Source organism: Eurosta solidaginis, chromosome 1, assembly GCF_040869045.1.
Source record: "Eurosta solidaginis isolate ZX-2024a chromosome 1, ASM4086904v1, whole genome shotgun sequence".
NCBI lineage: Eukaryota > Metazoa > Arthropoda > Insecta > Diptera > Tephritidae > Eurosta > Eurosta solidaginis.
This window is the reverse complement of record NC_090319.1, coordinates 53878980-53898970: the sequence shown is the minus strand read 5'-3', so window position 1 is coordinate 53898970 and position 19991 is coordinate 53878980. Positions and strand designations below refer to the sequence as shown.

General features: G+C 40.3%; 1 protein-coding gene across 1 annotated transcript; it reads left to right on the top strand.

Moving 5' to 3' along the window:
- Positions 1-951: 951 nt before the first annotated feature.
- Positions 952-1910, top strand: RpS13 (ribosomal protein S13). Its single transcript, XM_067766396.1, has 3 exons — positions 952-1060; positions 1327-1454; positions 1523-1910. The coding sequence occupies exons 1-3, from the start codon at positions 1038-1040 to the stop codon at positions 1825-1827; spliced, it is 456 nt and encodes a 151-aa protein (XP_067622497.1). The 5' UTR covers positions 952-1037; the 3' UTR covers positions 1828-1910.
- Positions 1911-19991: the final 18081 nt, after the last annotated feature.

Here is a 19991-nt window from a genome sequence, read left to right as displayed (position 1 = left end):
AAACCACCATTCAAAAAACGCGAGTACTCCATAAATAGTGTAAGGAATACTCCTTTGGGAGTATAGGAGTGTTCCAAAACTAATCTGTATTAATACAAAAATTGTGCTACAATTAACATCGCGATGTCCTAGGAGAGGAGCAGGTGATCCCACTCTCGCTTTGTTTGTGAGTATTCCATAGAGTACATACGTGAGAGTACTTTCCAAAGTACTTTCACTGTAGTACTCCATGGAGCACCCACAGAGGATCATATGCCAAAGTACTAAAGAGGAATTGTGTCGGAATGAATTTAATTTAAAATGAAAGTAAATGGAGAGGGGCAATGCAACTTTTATATTTTATACTACGAATATTCTTATGTTATTTAGCATTTGCGTGAATAAAGAAACTAATGTTTCTCTGTACTATAGTATGTATACATAAAACCAGTTGCATTTTATCAGAGTTGCCATAGTAAAATTTTATAATCAGTTATTTGTATGCAATCTTTTACTATTGGCAACTCTGTTCGATTGTCATCGTGTCGTGATCACGGTCGTTAAAAAAAGGGCAATGATCGGCTGATGGTGGTCCGCAAACGCATTGCAAAGGAGTATTGTTAGAGTACTCCAACATGAAGAAAATGGAACACGTAATCCAACAATTTTTGCAGGGCAGTGCGCGGTTGCATTTTATCAGAGTTGCCATAGTAATATTTTATTATCGTTATTTGTATGCAATATTTTACTTTTTGGCAACTGTGTTCGATCGTCATCGTGTCGTGATCACGGTCGTTAAAAAACGAGTAATGATCGGCTGATGGGGGCCGCAAACGCATTGCAAAGGGGTATTGTTAGAGTACTCCAACATGAAGAAAATGGAACACGTATTCCAACAATTTTGCAGGGTATTGGTTCATTGGTTACTTTCTGTTTTGTTTTGATTTATAGTGTTTTGACAGCTATATGTCATTTGTTGGCAGAACTGCCGTAGGCATAGAATGAAAAGTCTCCACTTCCGTTCCGTTCTTTCTGGTGTTAAATAAAAATCTGTAAAGATGGGTCGTATGCACGCTCCTGGGTAAAAATTGACATTTTGCTTAGTTTCACGCGATTTTTGACAAAGCTTATGAATGCAAAACCTTAAATAAACTTCATGTACCTTAAATGCATAAGCTAAGATGCAAATAAGTTTTTGTTTTCACAGAAAGGCGTGTTAATCTGACGCCAATTATTTGAAGTGCGCCCATGTGGCGAAGTTCATAACATCTTTATATGTATAAATTGTTTGTATTTTATACTAATTATTCTCTATCGCTTTGTTTTATTTATTTCATTAATCTACAGCAAGGGTATTTCCCAATCAGCGCTTCCCTACAGACGAACAGTGCCTTCATGGCTTAAACTGAATGCCGAAGATGTGAAAGAACACATCAAGAAATTAGGCAAGAAGGGTATGACACCATCCAAAATTGGTTAGTAAAATAAAAACTTTAGACGCTTATTTAAAAATAATTGAGACGTTGTTTCTGATTGTCTACAGGTATCATCCTTCGTGATTCACATGGTGTAGCGCAGGTACGGTTTGTAAACGGTAACAAAATTCTGCGTATCATGAAATCTGTTGGTCTAAAACCCGACATCCCTGAAGATTTGTATCACATGATCAAAAAAGCTGTTGCCATCCGCAAGCATTTGGAGCGTAACCGCAAGGATAAGGACGGTAAATTCCGTTTGATTTTGGTTGAATCCAGGATTCACAGATTGGCTCGTTACTACAAGACAAAGAGTGTTTTACCACCCAACTGGAAATACGAATCTAGCACTGCGTCCGCATTGGTTGCCTAAGAATCTGTGTTGGTGAATTGGTTTTTTTTTATATTTTAATTTAAAGATGGAAGGAGAAATAAAAAAAATGTAAAATACAAAAATATTGCATTTTAGTTATTCGGTTACGATATCAAAACGAACACGATATATACCAGCGGTAAATTAAGCTCAAGACTACTCGGATAAATGTCACAGAAGCCTTTTAGCTGCTTTATCATACGAGATGTTTCTGTTAGAATGTTTGAATGGGCCGTTGTAATGTATTAACAATAAAGACACTCGGCGAAGGCTTTGGAGAGTGTTATCGATGTTGATGGTCCCTTGCTGGATAGAGACCCGATACGTTCCGGTAACAACACCATTAAGGTACTAGCCCGACCATCTCGGGAACGATTTATATGAGCACATTAAATCTTCTAGGTTATCCCGCCCTCCCCACGCCCTAGTTCCAAGAGGACCTTGTGGTGGCCAGAGCCTCGTCTGTTAGTGAAATGGGATTCACCACTCCAAGGTGAGGTTGACAATTGAGTTGGAGAAGCTATATATTGGGCTACACAACCCCTTGAATCCCCTATTTCAATGCTCACCACGATATCTGGCATTCCAACTTGCCAGTCGACAGCAGAGGCAGGCAGCTAGCAGAGCAAACAGACAATACGACTTTCTGCACGATAAACGGCGATGCCCCCACCAGAATTGCAGGTAATTACCACAGCTCACCTGACATCTCAATCGTCAGTGCAGGGCTCATAAATTGCGTTGTATGGCAACCGATCCTTACTTTAGCTTCAGATCACCTGCCCATACTCCTTTCAATGGAGCGACCTGCCACTTTAATGGTGCTTTGTTGCCGGAACATACAGGATCTATTATATCCGGCAAAGGACCATCAACATCAATAACACTGGGAGTGGCTGCGGGGAGTGTCTTTATCGTTAATGCAACTCCCCAAAAGCTCAAGCAAATGTCTCCTTACAACAACAAATATTACCTTGTGGTGGGCATCCCAACAGACATCTGATTGATGAACCAGCACCGCCTAGGGGCTTAAGGAGTCATCTCCGTAAGCATATTGAGGAAATACGGCACTTGAGAACCCAGCCGTATGAAGCGAAAAAACACAAGCAGGTCCCTGGTGAACTCCACAAACAGGCGTCGGACCTCTATGCCGGGAATTACTCCGTGAGTCCAGTACTCAAAGAAAAGTATCCAAAACTCGCGGAAGAGGAACGCATACTTCCCAGGGAAACGCGCGTCACTCTTGCTCAACTTCGTTCTGGATACTGTAACAGGTTAAACTCTTACCTATCCAGAATCAACCCCAACATACAAAATGTATGCCCTGCTTGCAATGTGTCCCCACAGAACACCAACCATCTCTTTAATTGTAATGTGGAACCAACGCCTCTAACACCCCTTTCCTTATGGTCCACCCCTGTTGAAACAGCAAGCTTCCTTGGACTCCCGTTAGAGGATATTGGTGACAATTTGTGATCGGTCGCGGCTGTTAGGTGGGGCGAAGCACTGCTACAACAACAATAACCTTGTGGTGGGAATAAGGAAGGGTAACCGAAGAGAAGGACATCACCCGTGTGGCGAAAAACGCGTTGCACCACTCTTCTATGACAAATTGTACCTCAGCGTTTCAAGGGGCCTGGAACATACCCGAGGTGAGGCCCGCCTATGGTAAAGTCCGACACCACAAAAATTCGAGGGGTCGAAAAAAGCGCTCCTGCGGCTGTCGAGCTATTTCAGTAATAACACCAACTGCAACATATTAACGGCCGAGCTTCTCATATACTCTGAGTTATTGAGAAGTAGACTAGTAAGTAGACTTACCAGAGCGTAAGAGAAAATCCTTGAAAAAAATATCTGCACCGACTATCTTGTTGTCGACTTCGAAGCAGCTTTTGCCAGCGCGAAACGGAGCGCCCTGTCAGCAGCTACATATGTATGAATTTTCTGCAAGGCTTTACCAAATGCCGTTGATGAACATCATTCGTTCCATTAGGCGGGGTAAGTAGTCATTCAGAACAAAATAAACCACAATGCCTGCCTTCTTTTGTCTGGATAGGAGAAAAAAATACTTGCTTTCGTTATAGAAAGAAATCGCCTTGACCCACATGTAGGTTAAAAAAGGTACTTATATTGTCTACCCCAGACCATTACCCCATAGCTAGAGATCGGCGTTGACCACCGTATCACAAAGTTACATTAGAAAGGACCCTGGTTTTAATTAAAAAAATGTTTGCTACAAAAATGATTAAAAACAAAAAACTTAAGAAACAAACTTAAATTTAATTCTTATGTGAAAATGATTTTTTTGTTTTTAAATTAATGCATACGACGGAATCGAGTTGTTGTTGTTGTTGTTGTAGCGAGTGTTATCGATGTTGATGGTCCTTTGCCGGATGCAAACAACAAGAACAATGCTACAACAACAGAAAGGCTTCGGTTGCCTTGCATTGCTGTCAAGGGGCAAGACGATTCTCTACTTTGACGTTCTGGTCAAGTGGAGAGGACTGGACATTTCTTCCACTTCTTCCAGAACTGGGGCTCAAATACGGATCGAGACGCGATCCAAAAACGGACTGAAATAGGGAACGTAACCGGGATCAGAACCTGGACCGTAATAGGAAATGAACTAACAGAATTCGAACCAAAATAGGAACCCAAACCGACATGAGAATCAGGACCGAAATCTTAACCAAAACTGACGGAATCAGGAAGTGAAACAAGGATTGGGATCGGGCCCGTAATACGAACTGAAGCCCGAACCAAAGTCGGACCGAAATAGGAATACAAAACCCTAGTCGGAAGCGCGATCGAAAATTAAACCAAAAGAGAGACCCCAAGCTGGATCATATCCAGGACCGAAACTTGTACCGAAATAGGGCCGGAATCCGGGACACATACTGAAACCAAAATCGGAACTGAACCGAAATCGGGATTGGAACCGGAATTGAAACCAAAACCGGAACCGAAATTTAATTCGAAACCAGAACTGAAATCGAGACCGGAACGGAAAGCGAAAGAGGAACCCAAACCGGTCCCTGAACAAAAACCGGAACCGAAACGGACGTCTAAGCCGATCTGGGGCCTAGAACCGAAACCAGAGCGGGATTCAAGGGGTTGATAAGCGGGGATTCAAGGGGTTTCTAAGCGCAATTGATAGTTTCCGCAACCCAATTGTCAACATATCAATATCATACACAAACTTTGAAGGCGAGGCTCTGGCGGCCCCAAGTTTCTCATGGTATGGCCAAGAAGGTTCAATGTGGTAATATTAAATCGTTCGAAATTCAGGTATGTATTTGAACCTCGAGTAAAAAACGATGTAGTATCAGGCTATGCTATGGCACATATAGAATTACTGCCTTATGTTGATTTATCCCAAGCGGAATGGAACGTCTCGAGTGCAGTACACTCCTCTCTTTATGACCGGGAACCTTGTATAGATGTATGGTACGGCCTGAGCGGAGTATCTCCAATGCTTGTCTGCTCTCTAGGACACATCCTAATAAAGTAATGTTGTTGTTGTTGTTGTTGTAGCAGTGGGGTTACACTGAAATGGCAGTCCTTGGTCGGGAAAAATCCCGAGTCGCTCCAGTACATAGAACCGACGGCCGTGGGTAGCGTGTGGGAGTACTGTGTGGGTAAAGAGTAAAGTACTGTGTGGTATTATTGTTTAAATGGCCGTCTAACTATTAATATATTGTGACGAATATTAGTGACACTAAGTGATACTCCCATCACTAATCTGATACAAAGTAAATAAAGCCACAACAACAATTAACCCTAGGATGCATGCGTAAAAAAAATACAGTTATACATACGATGAGCCTCAGAGGCTCAAGTACTAGAAGTATGGCTTTAATTATAAATAAAACAAAATATTACTGGGATAAAACTTTAATTCATTTATCGTTTCTTTTTATTATTACAAATACGTGTAATGGTTATATAAATACAAAAAATTATGTGCTAATTAGTACAATTGGAACATGTTTCACAAAGCAGTAATGAATGTTCTTTACAAATAGTTTTAGCACACTTAGCGCAAAATAGTCTGCTCATGCGATTTATTTTGGAAGGACAGAATTCACATCTTTTCCTTTTTGTCGGCGGAGCATCATTCTTAGTCGTTGCTTCTTTTTCAATCTGTATAAAATTTGCCATAGCCATTTTATGAACTTTAGACAGTTTGGTTGAACTTTGTGCTCTCCGCTTCATAAATGGAAGTACTAATTCAATTACTAGTTCCTTCAGGAAGATACGCCTTTTGTGTCGTATCCCAGTTGCAAAGGCGGGATTTTCCTGAATAAATATCAAAAAGGCGTTCAGAGCTCCAACATCCATTATATTATACCAAACAGCCATAGGCCATAGCATTTTTTGCCTCTTGCATGTATAATTACTAACCATTTGGTCCATATGACCTACACCACCCTTGGTTTTGTTATAGAACTCGATAATATCTGGTTTTTTAGTTACATTCTCAATGTTAACAATATCATCGTGATGCATAGAGGTTAGTAATATAACCGCTTTGTTTTTTTCGGAACGTAACTTACTAATGTTAAGTCGTCTTTGAAACCAAATAGAGATGAGTAAACGCTTCTTTCTTTAGAAGCTTGGAATTCTCCTGTTATTTCCTTTTTATTTTTACGTAAAGTTCCTACAATCGTTATTCCAGCTTCCAATAAATCCAACGCTAGGGGAATGCTCGTGAAATAATTATCAAAAGTTAGATTTCGCCCGGAATTCTGTATGGTTGTAACAAGGGATTTTACGATATTTTCAGCTACATTGTGTTGAACATTATTTCCGGTCTGGCGACCTAAATAAACTTGGCCATCAATGGCATAACCCGAATCGCTTTCACAAAGCCAAAAGAATTTAATTCCGTACTTGGCTGGCTTCGATAGTATATACTGAATAAAACTTGCGCGTCCTCTAAAACTTAATAGCTGTTCGTTAATTGTTACAAATGCTTTTGGAATGATTACTGTTCGGCACTTCTGTAGAAACAATTCCCATATATGACGAATGGGTGCAAATTTGTCTGATGAAATTCGAAAGTTGCGTGTTCTCTTATCATCGAATCGAAGCATCCTGCGTATGTTTTCTAATCGGTTTATTGACATTGTAGCTTTGTATAAAGGGTTTGCCGTCTTATCCAGGAAAAGCTCACGGACGGGTGTATACCAATTTTTTTCCACACCAGCCATCAGTATCAACCCAAAAAACCTCAATTTCGTCTTTCTCCAGGCGTGACCAATATTTCCCCTGTGCCTGAAAACAGCGGCTAGCTTCTCTGTTTGTATATAATATGATTTCGTCGATCATTTCCGATGTAATAAATTTGTCCCAAGCGTTCTTCTTACACCAAATATTATATTTTTGTATAAGACCAGGAGTAAAACGCATTAAGTTGTGTGCACGAACTTTCTTCTGCTGGGGTGGTGAACTATTCCATATAAACCCAATTTTTCCGGAAAAGGAGTTACTGCAGCGGTCCGATATGTCTATATTTTCTTCGGGGCTGTTCTCGTCTTCACTATCGTCAGACATATAGAAGTGTTCATTGGGCTCCTCCTCAAATGTTTGAAAACTATCATCTTCGCCAGACGAGTCACTTTCAACAATATAATAATCATCCTCCTCAAGTCATGTCTTGATAATCGATTCTACATTGTCATCATTTCCACGAACAGATTTTTTGCTTTTTGATGCCATTTTTGTATTCCTATTTTTCCTATTGAAATATGTAGACTTTACGCATTCATATTGTTATCGTACCTAATATAAATCAATTTTGTATATGAATATTTATTACCTGATGTAGTTTGAACCCATATTATTTATTTCTTATCAATAAACAAATATATTGTTGTGCACTTGACCACGAATCGAACACTACTGAGTACTCTTCTTCAAAAGCATACTTGGTTGATTGTTTTTTTTTTTTTTTTTCAAATTATCAATGCCTACTATGAAATAGACTCACTTCAGTTACATAGAATAACGGTCATTGCTCAAATAAATTTGCATGGCATACTTGCTTGAGCCATATGAGCCTCACAGGCTCATCATATGTATAAAAGGGGTATTGATACAAAATTGCTTTTATTTCTGAGAAAAAAAATTTTTTTTTTCAAAAAATCAATGCCTGCTATGATTAGAATAATTCAAATATAGCATTCCAAAAGCCTCTTGTAAAATTTTTTTCAAATTTATAAGATATGTTGAAATATATATCCAAGTGAGCCCCGGAGGCTCAACGTATGCATTCTAGGGTTAAGTAAGCTGCTACACTTGTATCTACACGAATAAATCATTATGTCTACACATATGTACGTACACACAGCAGAGAAGAGATGCTCCCAAAAGTATGCAATTGTAATTGTGTGGCTCACAAAGGCACGCATATGAGAAGCTATATACGTGCATCTGTAGTTATAATTATATGGCGGTAACTAAGTAAATTCTGGAAGCGCCTAGAAGATGCCACGAGGAAATCACAGAGTATAAAAGCACCAGCGGTAGAGGCGCTAGAAGCAGTTTCAGTTAAGCACGCTATCTTTCGGGCAATAGATCAGTTTCAGTTTGGTTATTAAGCAAGCTAGTTGCAAAGTATAAGTGTATTGTGAAGTACTTTAATAAAGGCCATTTTTCCATTATTCAATATTGGAGTTATTTATTCAACAGTTAGCGATACGAACGTTAGCAGAAAATTGCAAATAAGGGGAATTGCGGTAAATTCGTTACAATTGGTGTCAGAAGAGGAATTGTTGAATAAATTCCGAAGACTTCGAATGCAACTTGGACATGCCAAAGTTAAGTGAATTGAAGATCCAGCAACTGAAGAAGGAGTTGGAGAGCCGCAGATTGAATACAACCGGCATTCAACTAGAACTTCAGGAACGACTACGACAGGCAATGGAATTAGAAGGAATTGACGTGGAAGAGTATGACTTTCATCTTGATGGCGAGGAAACATCAAAAATGGAAGAAGCACCGCAGACAATGGCGAACACAGACCTGAACATGATATTGGCTGCAATATCGGCTGCAATGTCCGAAATGTCATCACAAATATCCACCAACATGTCATCTCAACTGGAATCGCAAAAAACAGACATAACATCTCAACTGTCATCTCAACTTGAAGAACAGGAGACACGCATAACATCAAAGGTGGAAACACAACTGAAAGAGCAGGAGGCACGTATAACAGTACAACTCGAAGCGCAAGAGGCGCGTATATCATCAAAACTCGAAGCGCGTATGGACGCGAAAATATCGCAGTTTGAGGAAAAAATCGAAGCCGAATTGGATGCTTTGAGAGGTCGTATACAGGAGTTGCAATTAAATTGCCCAGCTGCTTCAGCGAGTAATACGAAGGTAAAAACTCCATCTTTTGACGGCTCTGTTCCTTTCCAGGTCTTCAAGCTACAGTTTGATAAGACCGCAGCAGTAAAAAACTGGAATGCGGAAGATAAAGTTGCTGCAATGTTCATGGTATTGAAAGGCCCTGCAGCGGAAATCTTACAGACGATTCCAGAGTACGAACGGAACAGTTATGAAGCATTGATGGCTGCTGTAGGACGACGTTATGGAAGCGAGCATAGAAAACAGATATTCCAAATTGAGTTGCAAAATCGCTACCAAAAAGCAAATGAGACATTGCAGGAGTTTGTTTCAGATATTGAAAGATTGGCTCATCTTGCATATGCGGACGCACCCGTGGAATACACTGAAAGGGTAAAAATCCAGAGCTTCATAAATGGCATACGAGATGTGGAAACGAAAATTCCAAAATTAACATTTGCTGAAACGGTATCGCATGCACTGACTCAGGAAACAGCCTCACTTTTGAGTAAGCCAGCGTACAAAGCTCATCGCGTGGAAGTGGAAGGCCAGACTGGGTAGACGCAATTTTGGAAGCATTGAAGGGTACGCAGCAGAAGAATAATGATGCAGTCAAATGCTTTAAGTGTGGAAAGCCAGGGCATATTGCGCGTTATTGCAACACCAACCCTAACAGTTCCAACAATGTGGGTGGTCGTAAACGCAGAGCAGAAGGAGATGAGCAAATCTCCAAGACCACTCAATCGTTAAACTAAATCGCGTCAGCCGCAAGGGGCGACAGCTGGTTCCCGCAATTGAATGCCCCATAATCTCTATCTCGCAGTTTGGAAGAAGATCGAGCAATCTTACTTTTACTGACTGTAGATACGGGTGCATCTCATTCCAACATTCGAGCGGATTTAGTCAACAAAAAGATAAGACCATTGCTTGGAACAAGATTACGTACAGCCACGGGAGAGGACACCCAGGTAATTGGAGAAGTAGAATGTGAAGTAGCAATTGGGAACGTCGGGAAGTGGACTTCTTAATCAACCAAGGCATCAAGATCGATATGCAAAGCAAGACGATGCCATATAAGAACATGGATGTGCCACTTAATTTCGGCTACGAGAGAGGTTACAGCAGTAAACGAGTGCTGGTGGAAGAGAGTCAGCAAATACCACCAAAATCCGAAGCAGTCATCTGGGCAAAGGTTGATGGAGATTATGGGACAAACAAATTGTGGGTTATCGAAGCAGCAAATAAATCAGCACTGAACATACTTGTAGGAAAAACCCTGGCTATGACAAAACAAGATAGACGTATTCCGGTAAGAGTACTCAATGAGTTCAAGTCACCATTCAATTTGACCAAAGGAGCTATTTTGGGAAGATGCCAAGAGGCTGAAGTAGTTATTAACTGTGAACAGCTCCAGGAACACGTTTCAACTAGTAATACTAATCTTTCAAATGACATCACGGCATGGACGCAGGGGCTAGAGGAAGCCTATCAGAGTAAGGCAAAAAAACTGCTCCTAAAGTACGCGACCATATTTGACCAGGATGGTTCCAAACCAGGCCGCACCAATGTTGTGAAACATCAAATTGACACTGGAGACGCGAGGCCGATACGTCAAGCTCCTCGTAGTGTTCCACTGGCGAAACGGGAAGTTGTGAGTCAAATCGTACAAGAAATGAGCGACAGCGGCATCATGGAACCATCATCTAGTCCATGGAGCTCACTGGTAGTACTTGTAAAGAAGAAGGATGGAAAAATGAGGTTTTGCTTGGACTACCGGAAGTTGAATGACGTTACGAAAAAGGATAGCTACCCATTGCCAAGAATTGACGACACTCTTGACTCGCTATCTGGTACGAAATGGTTTTCCACACTGGACTCGAAAAGCGGCTACTGGCAAGTTGAAGTGAAGGAGGAAGATAAAGAGAAAAAGCCTTCAGGGTCGGTGATGGTCTTTGGCAATTTACAGTGAAGCCTTTAGGACTTTGTAATGCACCAGCTACTTTTGAGAGACTCATGGAACAGGTACTGAAAGGACTACATTGGAAAACATGCTTGGTGTACCTGGACGATATCATCGTATTGGGCAAGAACTTTGATGAACATCTTAACAACTTGGAGGAAGTGGCTAAGGAAGACATTATAGATGTCCGGCTAATGACTATAACGTGTACGGATGAATGGGACAAGAAACAACTAAGAACGTGTCAGCTAGAAGATACAGATCTGTCACATGTTATGGAAGGGGTTGAACGAAACGAAGGACCAAGCAGAGAGGAGATGTCAGCAGAGAGTCCCATTGCGAAGTCAAATTGGGAACAGTGAAATAGTTTAGATTTGATATCCGGTTGCTTGCATCGAGTATGGGAGAGTGAGGATGGTCAAAGAAAAAAGAAACTGATAGTTGTTCCCAGAAAGAGGATTCCTAACGTGCTCAGCGAGCTGCATAATGGTCCAAGCGGAGGTCATCTTGGAACCACGAAGACGCTCGAGAAGATTAAACAGAGATTCTATTGGGTTGGTTGCCGTCAGTCGGTCACTGAGTGGATTGCGAACTGCGAGGTTTGCAGCAGAGCGAAAGGGCCCAAAACCCGAAGTCATGGTCAGATGAAGCAATATAACTCAGGTGCGCCATTTGAAAGGATCGCTATGGATGCCGCCTACTAGCGACGGCGGAAACAAATATGTACTGGTAGTTATGGATTATTTCAGCAAATGGCCAGAGGTATACCCAATCCCAAATCAAGAAGCGGAAACAGTAGCAGAAGTGTTTATAAACAATTGGGTTGCAAGGCATGGTGTACCAATGGAGTTACATTCTGACCAAGGCAGAATTTGGAATCAGCTGTGTTCCAGGAAATGTGTAAATCATTGGACATTCGAAAAACACGGACAAGTGCATTGCATCCTCAATCCGATGGTATGGTAGAACGATTCAATAGAACATTGGAGGAGCACTTAAGGAAAGTAGTAGACAAGTACCATAAAGAGTGGGATACCCGCATACCATTATTATTGATGGCTTACCGATCAGCAGTGTATGAGACAACGGGCCAAACCCCTGCAAAAGTAATTTTTGGCAATGACCTTAGATTGCCAGCTGATTTGAAGTTTGGGATAGATGCCAATGCGGAGAGAAATGTCAAGAAATCCACTGGTGATTTGGAAGAAGAGCTAAGAGAAATACATGATCTGATAAGGCAACGAACAATGATTATGAGTGACAAGATGAAAGCCAGATACGATAAAGCAATTAATTGGGAAGGTTTTCAGGAAGGAGATTTGGTGCTGCTATACAAACCACAACGAAAAAAAGGTTTGTCCCCGAAATTGCAGTGTAACTGGGAAGGCCCATACAAAGTTGTAAAACGGATCAACGATGTAGTGTACCGCATACAAAGCATTGGCCAACCACGAACCAAAATGAAAGTGGTCCATTTGGAAAGGCTGGCAACGGGAGATTTGTCTGATCGGGACGATCAGACTTAGGTGGAGGGCAGTGTGACGAATATTAGTGACACTAAATGATACTCCCATCACTAATCTGTCAATCAAAGTAAATAAAGCCACAACAACAATGAAGTAAGCTGCTACACTTGTATGTACACAAATAAATCATTATGTCTACACATATGTACGTACACGCAGCAGAGAAGAGATGCTCCCAAAAGTAGACAGTAAGCTGTCATGGAAGCTCAACGTGGATGAGAGGGTGAAGAAGGCTTCAACGGCATTTTATGCATGTAAAAGAATGATGGGGTGTACGTGGGGCTTATCGCCCTCTCTTTCTCATTGGCTTTTTACAGCGATTGTAAGCCCTATCCTATACTATGGAGTTCTTGTTTGGTGGAAAGCCACACAAAAAGCAACCTACCTCAAAAAATTAGAGGGGTATGCAGACTATCAATGCTTAGCATGAAAACAGCCCCGACAGCTGCACTCTATGCCATTCTGCACATTCCACCTGTAGACCTGGTAGTAAAGAACATAGCGTTAACAAATGCAACCTATATCGGTGTATCGGGGCAGCTTGAGCGGCGACCATACGGCCTTAGTAGTATAGCGTCATCAATCACAAGACGAACACACTACCTGATTCCCTATCTGCGCTTCGAGGGCGATCTTAAGGCCAAAATAGAGGTGGACGGTTTGCGCAAGGGTGCTCAAAGGACGGACGAGGCGATACATGTGTACACAGATGGTTCCAAAGTAGCGGAAGGAGTAGGGTCTGCGGTATACTGTGCTGATCCGGAAATAAACAGATCCTACAGGCTGCCGGATTACTGAAGCATTTTCCAAGCGGAAATAGTAGCCGTAACCAAAGCAGTAGAAACCCTGGAAGAAAATAGCCCAATCTGCAATCATGTTAACTTTTATATTGACAATACAAAATAATAATCTCGCATAGCACAGCATCTAAAAGCGTGTTAGAGTGTACGCAGTCCCTGGAGAGAATCGGGACAGGGAGAAGCATACATCTATATTGGGTCCCATGGCATATGGGAATAGATGGGAAAGAAAAAGCGGATGAATTAGCTAAAAAGGGCGCATCCCTTCAAGCTTGCTCCGTAGGCGTTCCAATTAGACTGGGCGAAATTAAGAGAAGGCGAGAGGTGCACATGATCGACCAAGCAGGAAAGGCGTGGGTTCAAGCGCGGGGCTGTAAAGTGTCGAAGATTATTTGCAGGTCTTACAACCTTAGACTAACAAAGTTGCTTCTATCATTAAAAAGAGAGGACTGTAGACTCACGACGGGTATTCTGACTGGACACTGCCTTTTGGCGTCACATGCCTTTAAATTAAGCTTGGTCAGTGATAGCAAATGTAGGAAGTGCGGGCTGGAGGAGGAAACGATCGAGCACGTTCTGTGCTTTTGCCCTGCGCTTGCCAGGCTAAGACTCCAGCTATTAGGAGTGATACAGCTGTCAGATCTAGAAGCAGCAAGTGGCTTAAGTCCTAGGAAGCTTCTAGTATTTGCCAAGAGGACGGAGTAATTTTATAACATAGGTCTTGGTTTTTGATAGGGTTTTTCAGTTTGGTCGTTAAAACAAACTTCTGGTAACACTAAGGACTCAATCAGCCTATGTAAGGTCCTCATGGACCGGCTAGTTCAACCTAGCCTAACCTTCTGTTTTGTTTACAACTAATATTTCTATATTATTACTACCATTATAATTATTTGTTTTCAATAAAAAGTCCATAAGGGCATTTACGCAGCAATAAATAACCTAATTTTCTATTATATCATCCTCCATACACTAATATTGGGCCAAAATGGGTTTGGATTAGCGTTTTCTATAACATTGAATGTATATTGCTCTACGACCCTTGACTTGCTGTGTCCATTATAATGGATCACCCACAAAAAAGTAACCCGAGCAGGTAAAAATCAAATGTCATTTTTGTATATCTTCTTAGGGCCTAAGTGGTGGGAATATTGCCCCAAAAAATTATTTCACAGCTAGGTTGGTTTAGCCATTGAAAGGGTTAAGCAAGCTAGTATCAAAGTATAAGTGTTATTGTGAAGTACTTTAATAAAGGCCATTTTTCCATTATTCAATATTGGAGTTATTTATTCAACAGTTTAGCGATACGAACGTTAGCAGAAGATTGCAAATAAGGGAAATTGCGGTAAATTCGTTACAATATATATTTACGTGGTTGCAGCTTAAGCAAGCTTCCTCTAGAATTTCTGCTGCCTTCTTCACGGCTACTATTTCCGCCTGAAAGGCACTAAAGTAATCTGAAGCCTATAGGATATACTTATTTCTGGATCCATACTGTATACAGCAGACCCGATCCCGTCCACTAATTTGAAACCATCGGTATACACTTGTATGGTATGTCATTTTCGTACCTTTGTACCAACCCTCGGTATACACTTGTATGGTATGTCATTTTCGTACCTTTGCACCAACCCTCGGACTCTATTGTGCCCCCAAGATCTCTTTCCAAACTCAGGCACGAGACCACGTAGTCTGCTCGCCCTGTATTAGTTGGGCTATACTGCTATGTCCACACAGCGTGCACTTAGTTTTTAGGGCTCCCGTTATGCCAATCATTGATAACTCCATACTCCCTCTAGTTTTTTAGTCTACGTACTTTTTGTGTGGCTGTCCATCAAACAAGATACCCATAATAAAGTATGGGCTTGAAAATTGATGTAAATATCCAATAACAGAGTGTGGGCGATAGGGTACACGTGCATCCTAGCATCCACTTGCATGTATACAGGCCGCGGAGGATTTCTTTGCTCTCTCTTCTACATGGAGCTCCCACGATAATTTACTAACTAATATAATTCCTAGATATTTTGTGCTGTGCTTTTCTTGTAGTGTTACCACTCCAAGGTTAGGCTTAGTCCAATTGGGAACCTTACATTTCCTAGTAAATAGTACTAGATAGGATTCTCCGCATTGGTGGTTAAACCGACTACCAAATTGTGGAAGACATCTGCTAATTAAAAGGACTGAAATGTCATCTGCATACGCCGTCAGTTTGACTGGTCCTCTGTCGAACCGCCTAAGCAATGGGTTTATAACCAGCGTCACCTTGTGGGGTACTCTTGTCCATTGGTTTAATGTGAATTTATATTCCTGCAATTTAGCATTCAGCCGATCCATCTGGTTAGCGCTGGATGTATTTCAATGTAATTAAGACCATCCACGATCGCCCGTTTAGAGATATTGTTGAAAGCCTCTTATACATTAAGACGGCTCCTACAGCGTACTATTTTTATTCCTAAGCTTTCTCTATGTTTACAACTACCGTATGTAGTGCCGTGCCTACCGCTTTGACTTTGGTGTACGCATGTTGTGTTTCGGAGAACAGTTCATATGCTAAACTTTGTATACACATCTATTAGCCTCTCAACCGGTTTGATCAGAAATAGTGTTAGGCTAATAGGTTTTGGTTTTGTTGATGTTGTAGCAGTGTTTCGCCCCATCCAATACGTGCGACCGATCACAAATTATCATCAATATCTTCTAACGGGAGTCCAAGGAAACTTGCTGTTTCAACAGGGATGGACCATAATGAGAGGGGTGTTAGAGGCGTGGGTTCCACATTACAATTAAAGAGATGGTTGGTGTCATGTGGGGACACATTGCAAGCGGTGCATACATTTTGTTTGTCGGGGTTGATTCTGTATAGGTAAGAGTTTAACCTGTTACAGTATCCAGATCGAAGTTGAGCTAGAGTTACTCGCGTTTCCCTGGTCTTTAGGATACATATGACCGAACATCCTCGTCTTCGGTAGGATGACTATACAAGCAGTTCTCCTAAGGTGATGTACATGATTCAGTCTTATGCACACATGGAATATTATTTTAAGCCATTTAACGATCGATCTCTTCGAAATTTGTATCATGGGAGCGAATATGCCATCTGAGCCCAGTGATTTGATTTTAGAGAATGTCTTACCCATTCGATCTTGGTAATGGCCATCAAGCTAGTCGTGATCGGAGTTTAAAGGCTGTGGGTGCCGAAGAGCGCCTCAAGGGAACATTCACTACCACACGACCATTTCCCGTTTTTCCTTTTTATTACTACCTGAGCCGTACTTCCCATGCTAGGAGCGGCTCACGCTCTGTTTCGCTGAATTTTCTTAGCTCTTTTATACGAAGTCATAAGCTGATAGTCTCTGATATGAAGTAATTTATTTCACCCAGTTCCTCTATATTGACAATTTATTTGGGTAGTCCCAGTTTTGTTTCAACATGTTTCTGGAATTTGGTCCAGTTCGTTGATTTTGGGTTTCTAAAGGCTCCTCACTTCTCTATCCTCTTTAGGGGAATCTGAAACTAATATACGCATGTTCGGTATTTTTGTTATTACACGAGTGAGTGAAGATCTTAGCTGCGAGTAATAACCTATATACCGGAGTGAGGCAAGTTTCAACAAACCAAATTTGTGTATACCCTTCAAAAAACCATTCGGACATTCACATAACATGCGTCACTGTTACCTACATATATACATGTATATATGGGGTATTCCATCCCATTTCGACCAATTTTGAACCCGACCTCTTTAGAATTGACTGAAAGTTTTTCTTCTTTTTCTAGCTTACGAAAGACGTTTTTCAGAAGTTTTTCAAATTTTTTCATCCAACTCAAAAAAAGTTATGAATTTTTAAAAAAACACCGTTTTTGTTTTCAAAATGCTATAACTTTTTCAAAAATTGATCGTTTGGGATCTTTTTTTTTTAAAAAATTTGTTTTTAAATGTACTTTTCGGAAAAAACTCAAAATAAGTTTTAAATATTTAAAAAAAAATTGTGTTTTTTTCAAAATGCTATAAATTTTTCAAAAATTGACCGTTTGGGATCATTTTTTTTTTATGTTTTTAAATGTACTTTTCGGAAAAAATACAAAAAAAATTTTAAAGTTGTTTTTTTCAATTAAATAAAAAAAAAAATTCTCGGCCCACTCCGGGATTAGTGGGGATGATTGCAGAATTGATTGAAGTTTTTTATGAGAAAAAAAAGGGCGAAATTCGAAAAATCTCGAAAAACTGAAAAATTACAAAAAAAAAAACCTTAACAATTTTTCTGAATTTTTTACGAAAAGTACATTTAAAAACAATTTAAAAAAAAAAAAAGATCCCAAACGGTCAATTTTTGAAAAAGTTATATCATTTTGAAAACAAAAACGGTGTTTTTTTAAAAATTCATAACTTTTTTTGAGTTGGATGAAAAAATTTGAAAAACTTCTGAAAAACGTCTTTCGTAAGCTAGAAAAAGAAGAAAAACTTTCAGCCAATTCTAAAGGGGTCGGGTTCATAATTGGTCGAAATGGGATGGAATACCCCATATACATGTACATGCTAGAGATATACGCCGCCGTCGATTTTGGTGGTTTTTCGCATGCCGCCGCCGAATGTCAAAAATATCGGCGCGGCGGCGACGGCAGCGTCCGGCGCGTTACTATATTTTCTACTCGTTTAATACTGTTTAGTAACCTGGGTCGATTTGTATGGATGAAAGCTAACCGATATCGCGCCATCGATTTTTCGATAAGATTTGGGCTCAGGAAAAAAAAGTTCCACTACGCATACCCAAAAAAAAAATTTTCGAGCCTGCAAAAAAATGACGAAAGGGTAAATTTTTCGACCAAAACAGTCCCGAAAACCCAAAAAATATTTTTTTTTTCTTCAAAAAACTGTTGTAAAAACGTTGGTGATAACAGTTTTTTGAAAAAAATATTTTTTGGGTTTTGGGGAGTGTTTTGGTCGAAAAATTTACCCTTTCGTCATTTTTTTTTGCAGGCTCGAAAATTATTATTTTGGGTATACGTAGTGGAACTTTTTTTCCTGAGCCCAAATCCTATCGAAAAATGAATGGCGCGATATCGGTTAATAAATCGACCCAGTCTACTGTTTAGGCCATTTACTGTTCATGTCGAAAATTGGTCGGATATGGTCGAAAATGGGATCAACGGATGCGTATCACTGCCAGTTATAAGAAACTAATTGCGAAATTTAACTCTTTCTAACTGTTCAAAAGTTATTTAAAAAAACAGGCGTTTTCGATGTCAGCTTAACACGAATTTTGCATCACCCAATTTACCAAGTTACAAACAAAACATTGAAAGAAAAGTTATATAATAAATTTATATGCTCACTTTGGATATTTTCTTTTTCAAAAAATTAATAACGAACAATGAATTCAAATAAAATGACGAAAGGCGAACATGTTTTCAAATTGTCCTCAAGTTGTTAAAAAAGCAAATTACTCAAAAAAGGTGCCGATTTTTTAAAAAATTTTATATATAAGCGAAATCAGTAATGCAAAATCCTTTAGTAGGTTCTAGGGGCATAAACACCCCTTTGAAATGATTCTTACCTCATACTAAAGTTGAGGATATATGTACGTATGAGAAGGGTTTGAAAAATCACTTGGGCTTACATTCAAACATCTGTTGTTTATTTGCGAAACTATACAAAGCATCTGAAATGTTAATTTTGATTTTCACACTTCATCCTTCAACACCCAAGTCTCCCGGTTTGACATTTCCTAAAGTTGGCCACCCTATCCAAAACTAGTACCTTGGAGCGAATCACATTGATTATAGCCTATCAACCAAGTTTAAATATCATCTACACGTTACGGCTCCTTTTACAAATGTAGGCACATATATTTACCAGGTGAGGCTTTGTCCTTAGCAAGAACACTCAAAGTGGTGAAGCAAAAGCTTTCCCAAGACAGTCGAACTAATGACCGTGTGTGCTACTACCCTAACGTAGTGAACAGTCGAACTAGTCTCAAAACTGAAGCTACGCGGTCATTCACAATGAGCTCTTATATCATAAGGCCGAAAAACAGCAGTTAACATCTTTCAACTTAAAATCGGTCGACTTTCATTCTTAAATATCGTTTTGATTTAACGAAGACTATTGAAATCAATGTTGTGAACACAAACGTCTGCAAACTTTGGTCTACATTTAAAAAATTTTATCCAGGGTCCTTGTAAAATTTTAATTATGTAGATGCGCCGAGCATTATACGATTTTCACCCATGAGTTACGCAATGACATCCACTTAGACTGCTTATGATTTCGAGGGCGACATCCTTGGCCGAATAGTCACTCCCTAACGTTTCAAGGTGTTTCTTTGCTGTAGCTAGGCAGCATAGCGCGACAAAAACATCCGTTAGAAAGTCTTCGGAGCTACACCCAGAGCTTCTAGGAAAGTGACGTGAACGAAGGTATGAGTTCGAAGTCGCAGTCCTATAGCTTCTGTGCTGGCATATGGTGTGAGGGCAGGAGGCGTGGTAGCGACTGGTGGTCGGGATTGCTTCTGTTCGCACATC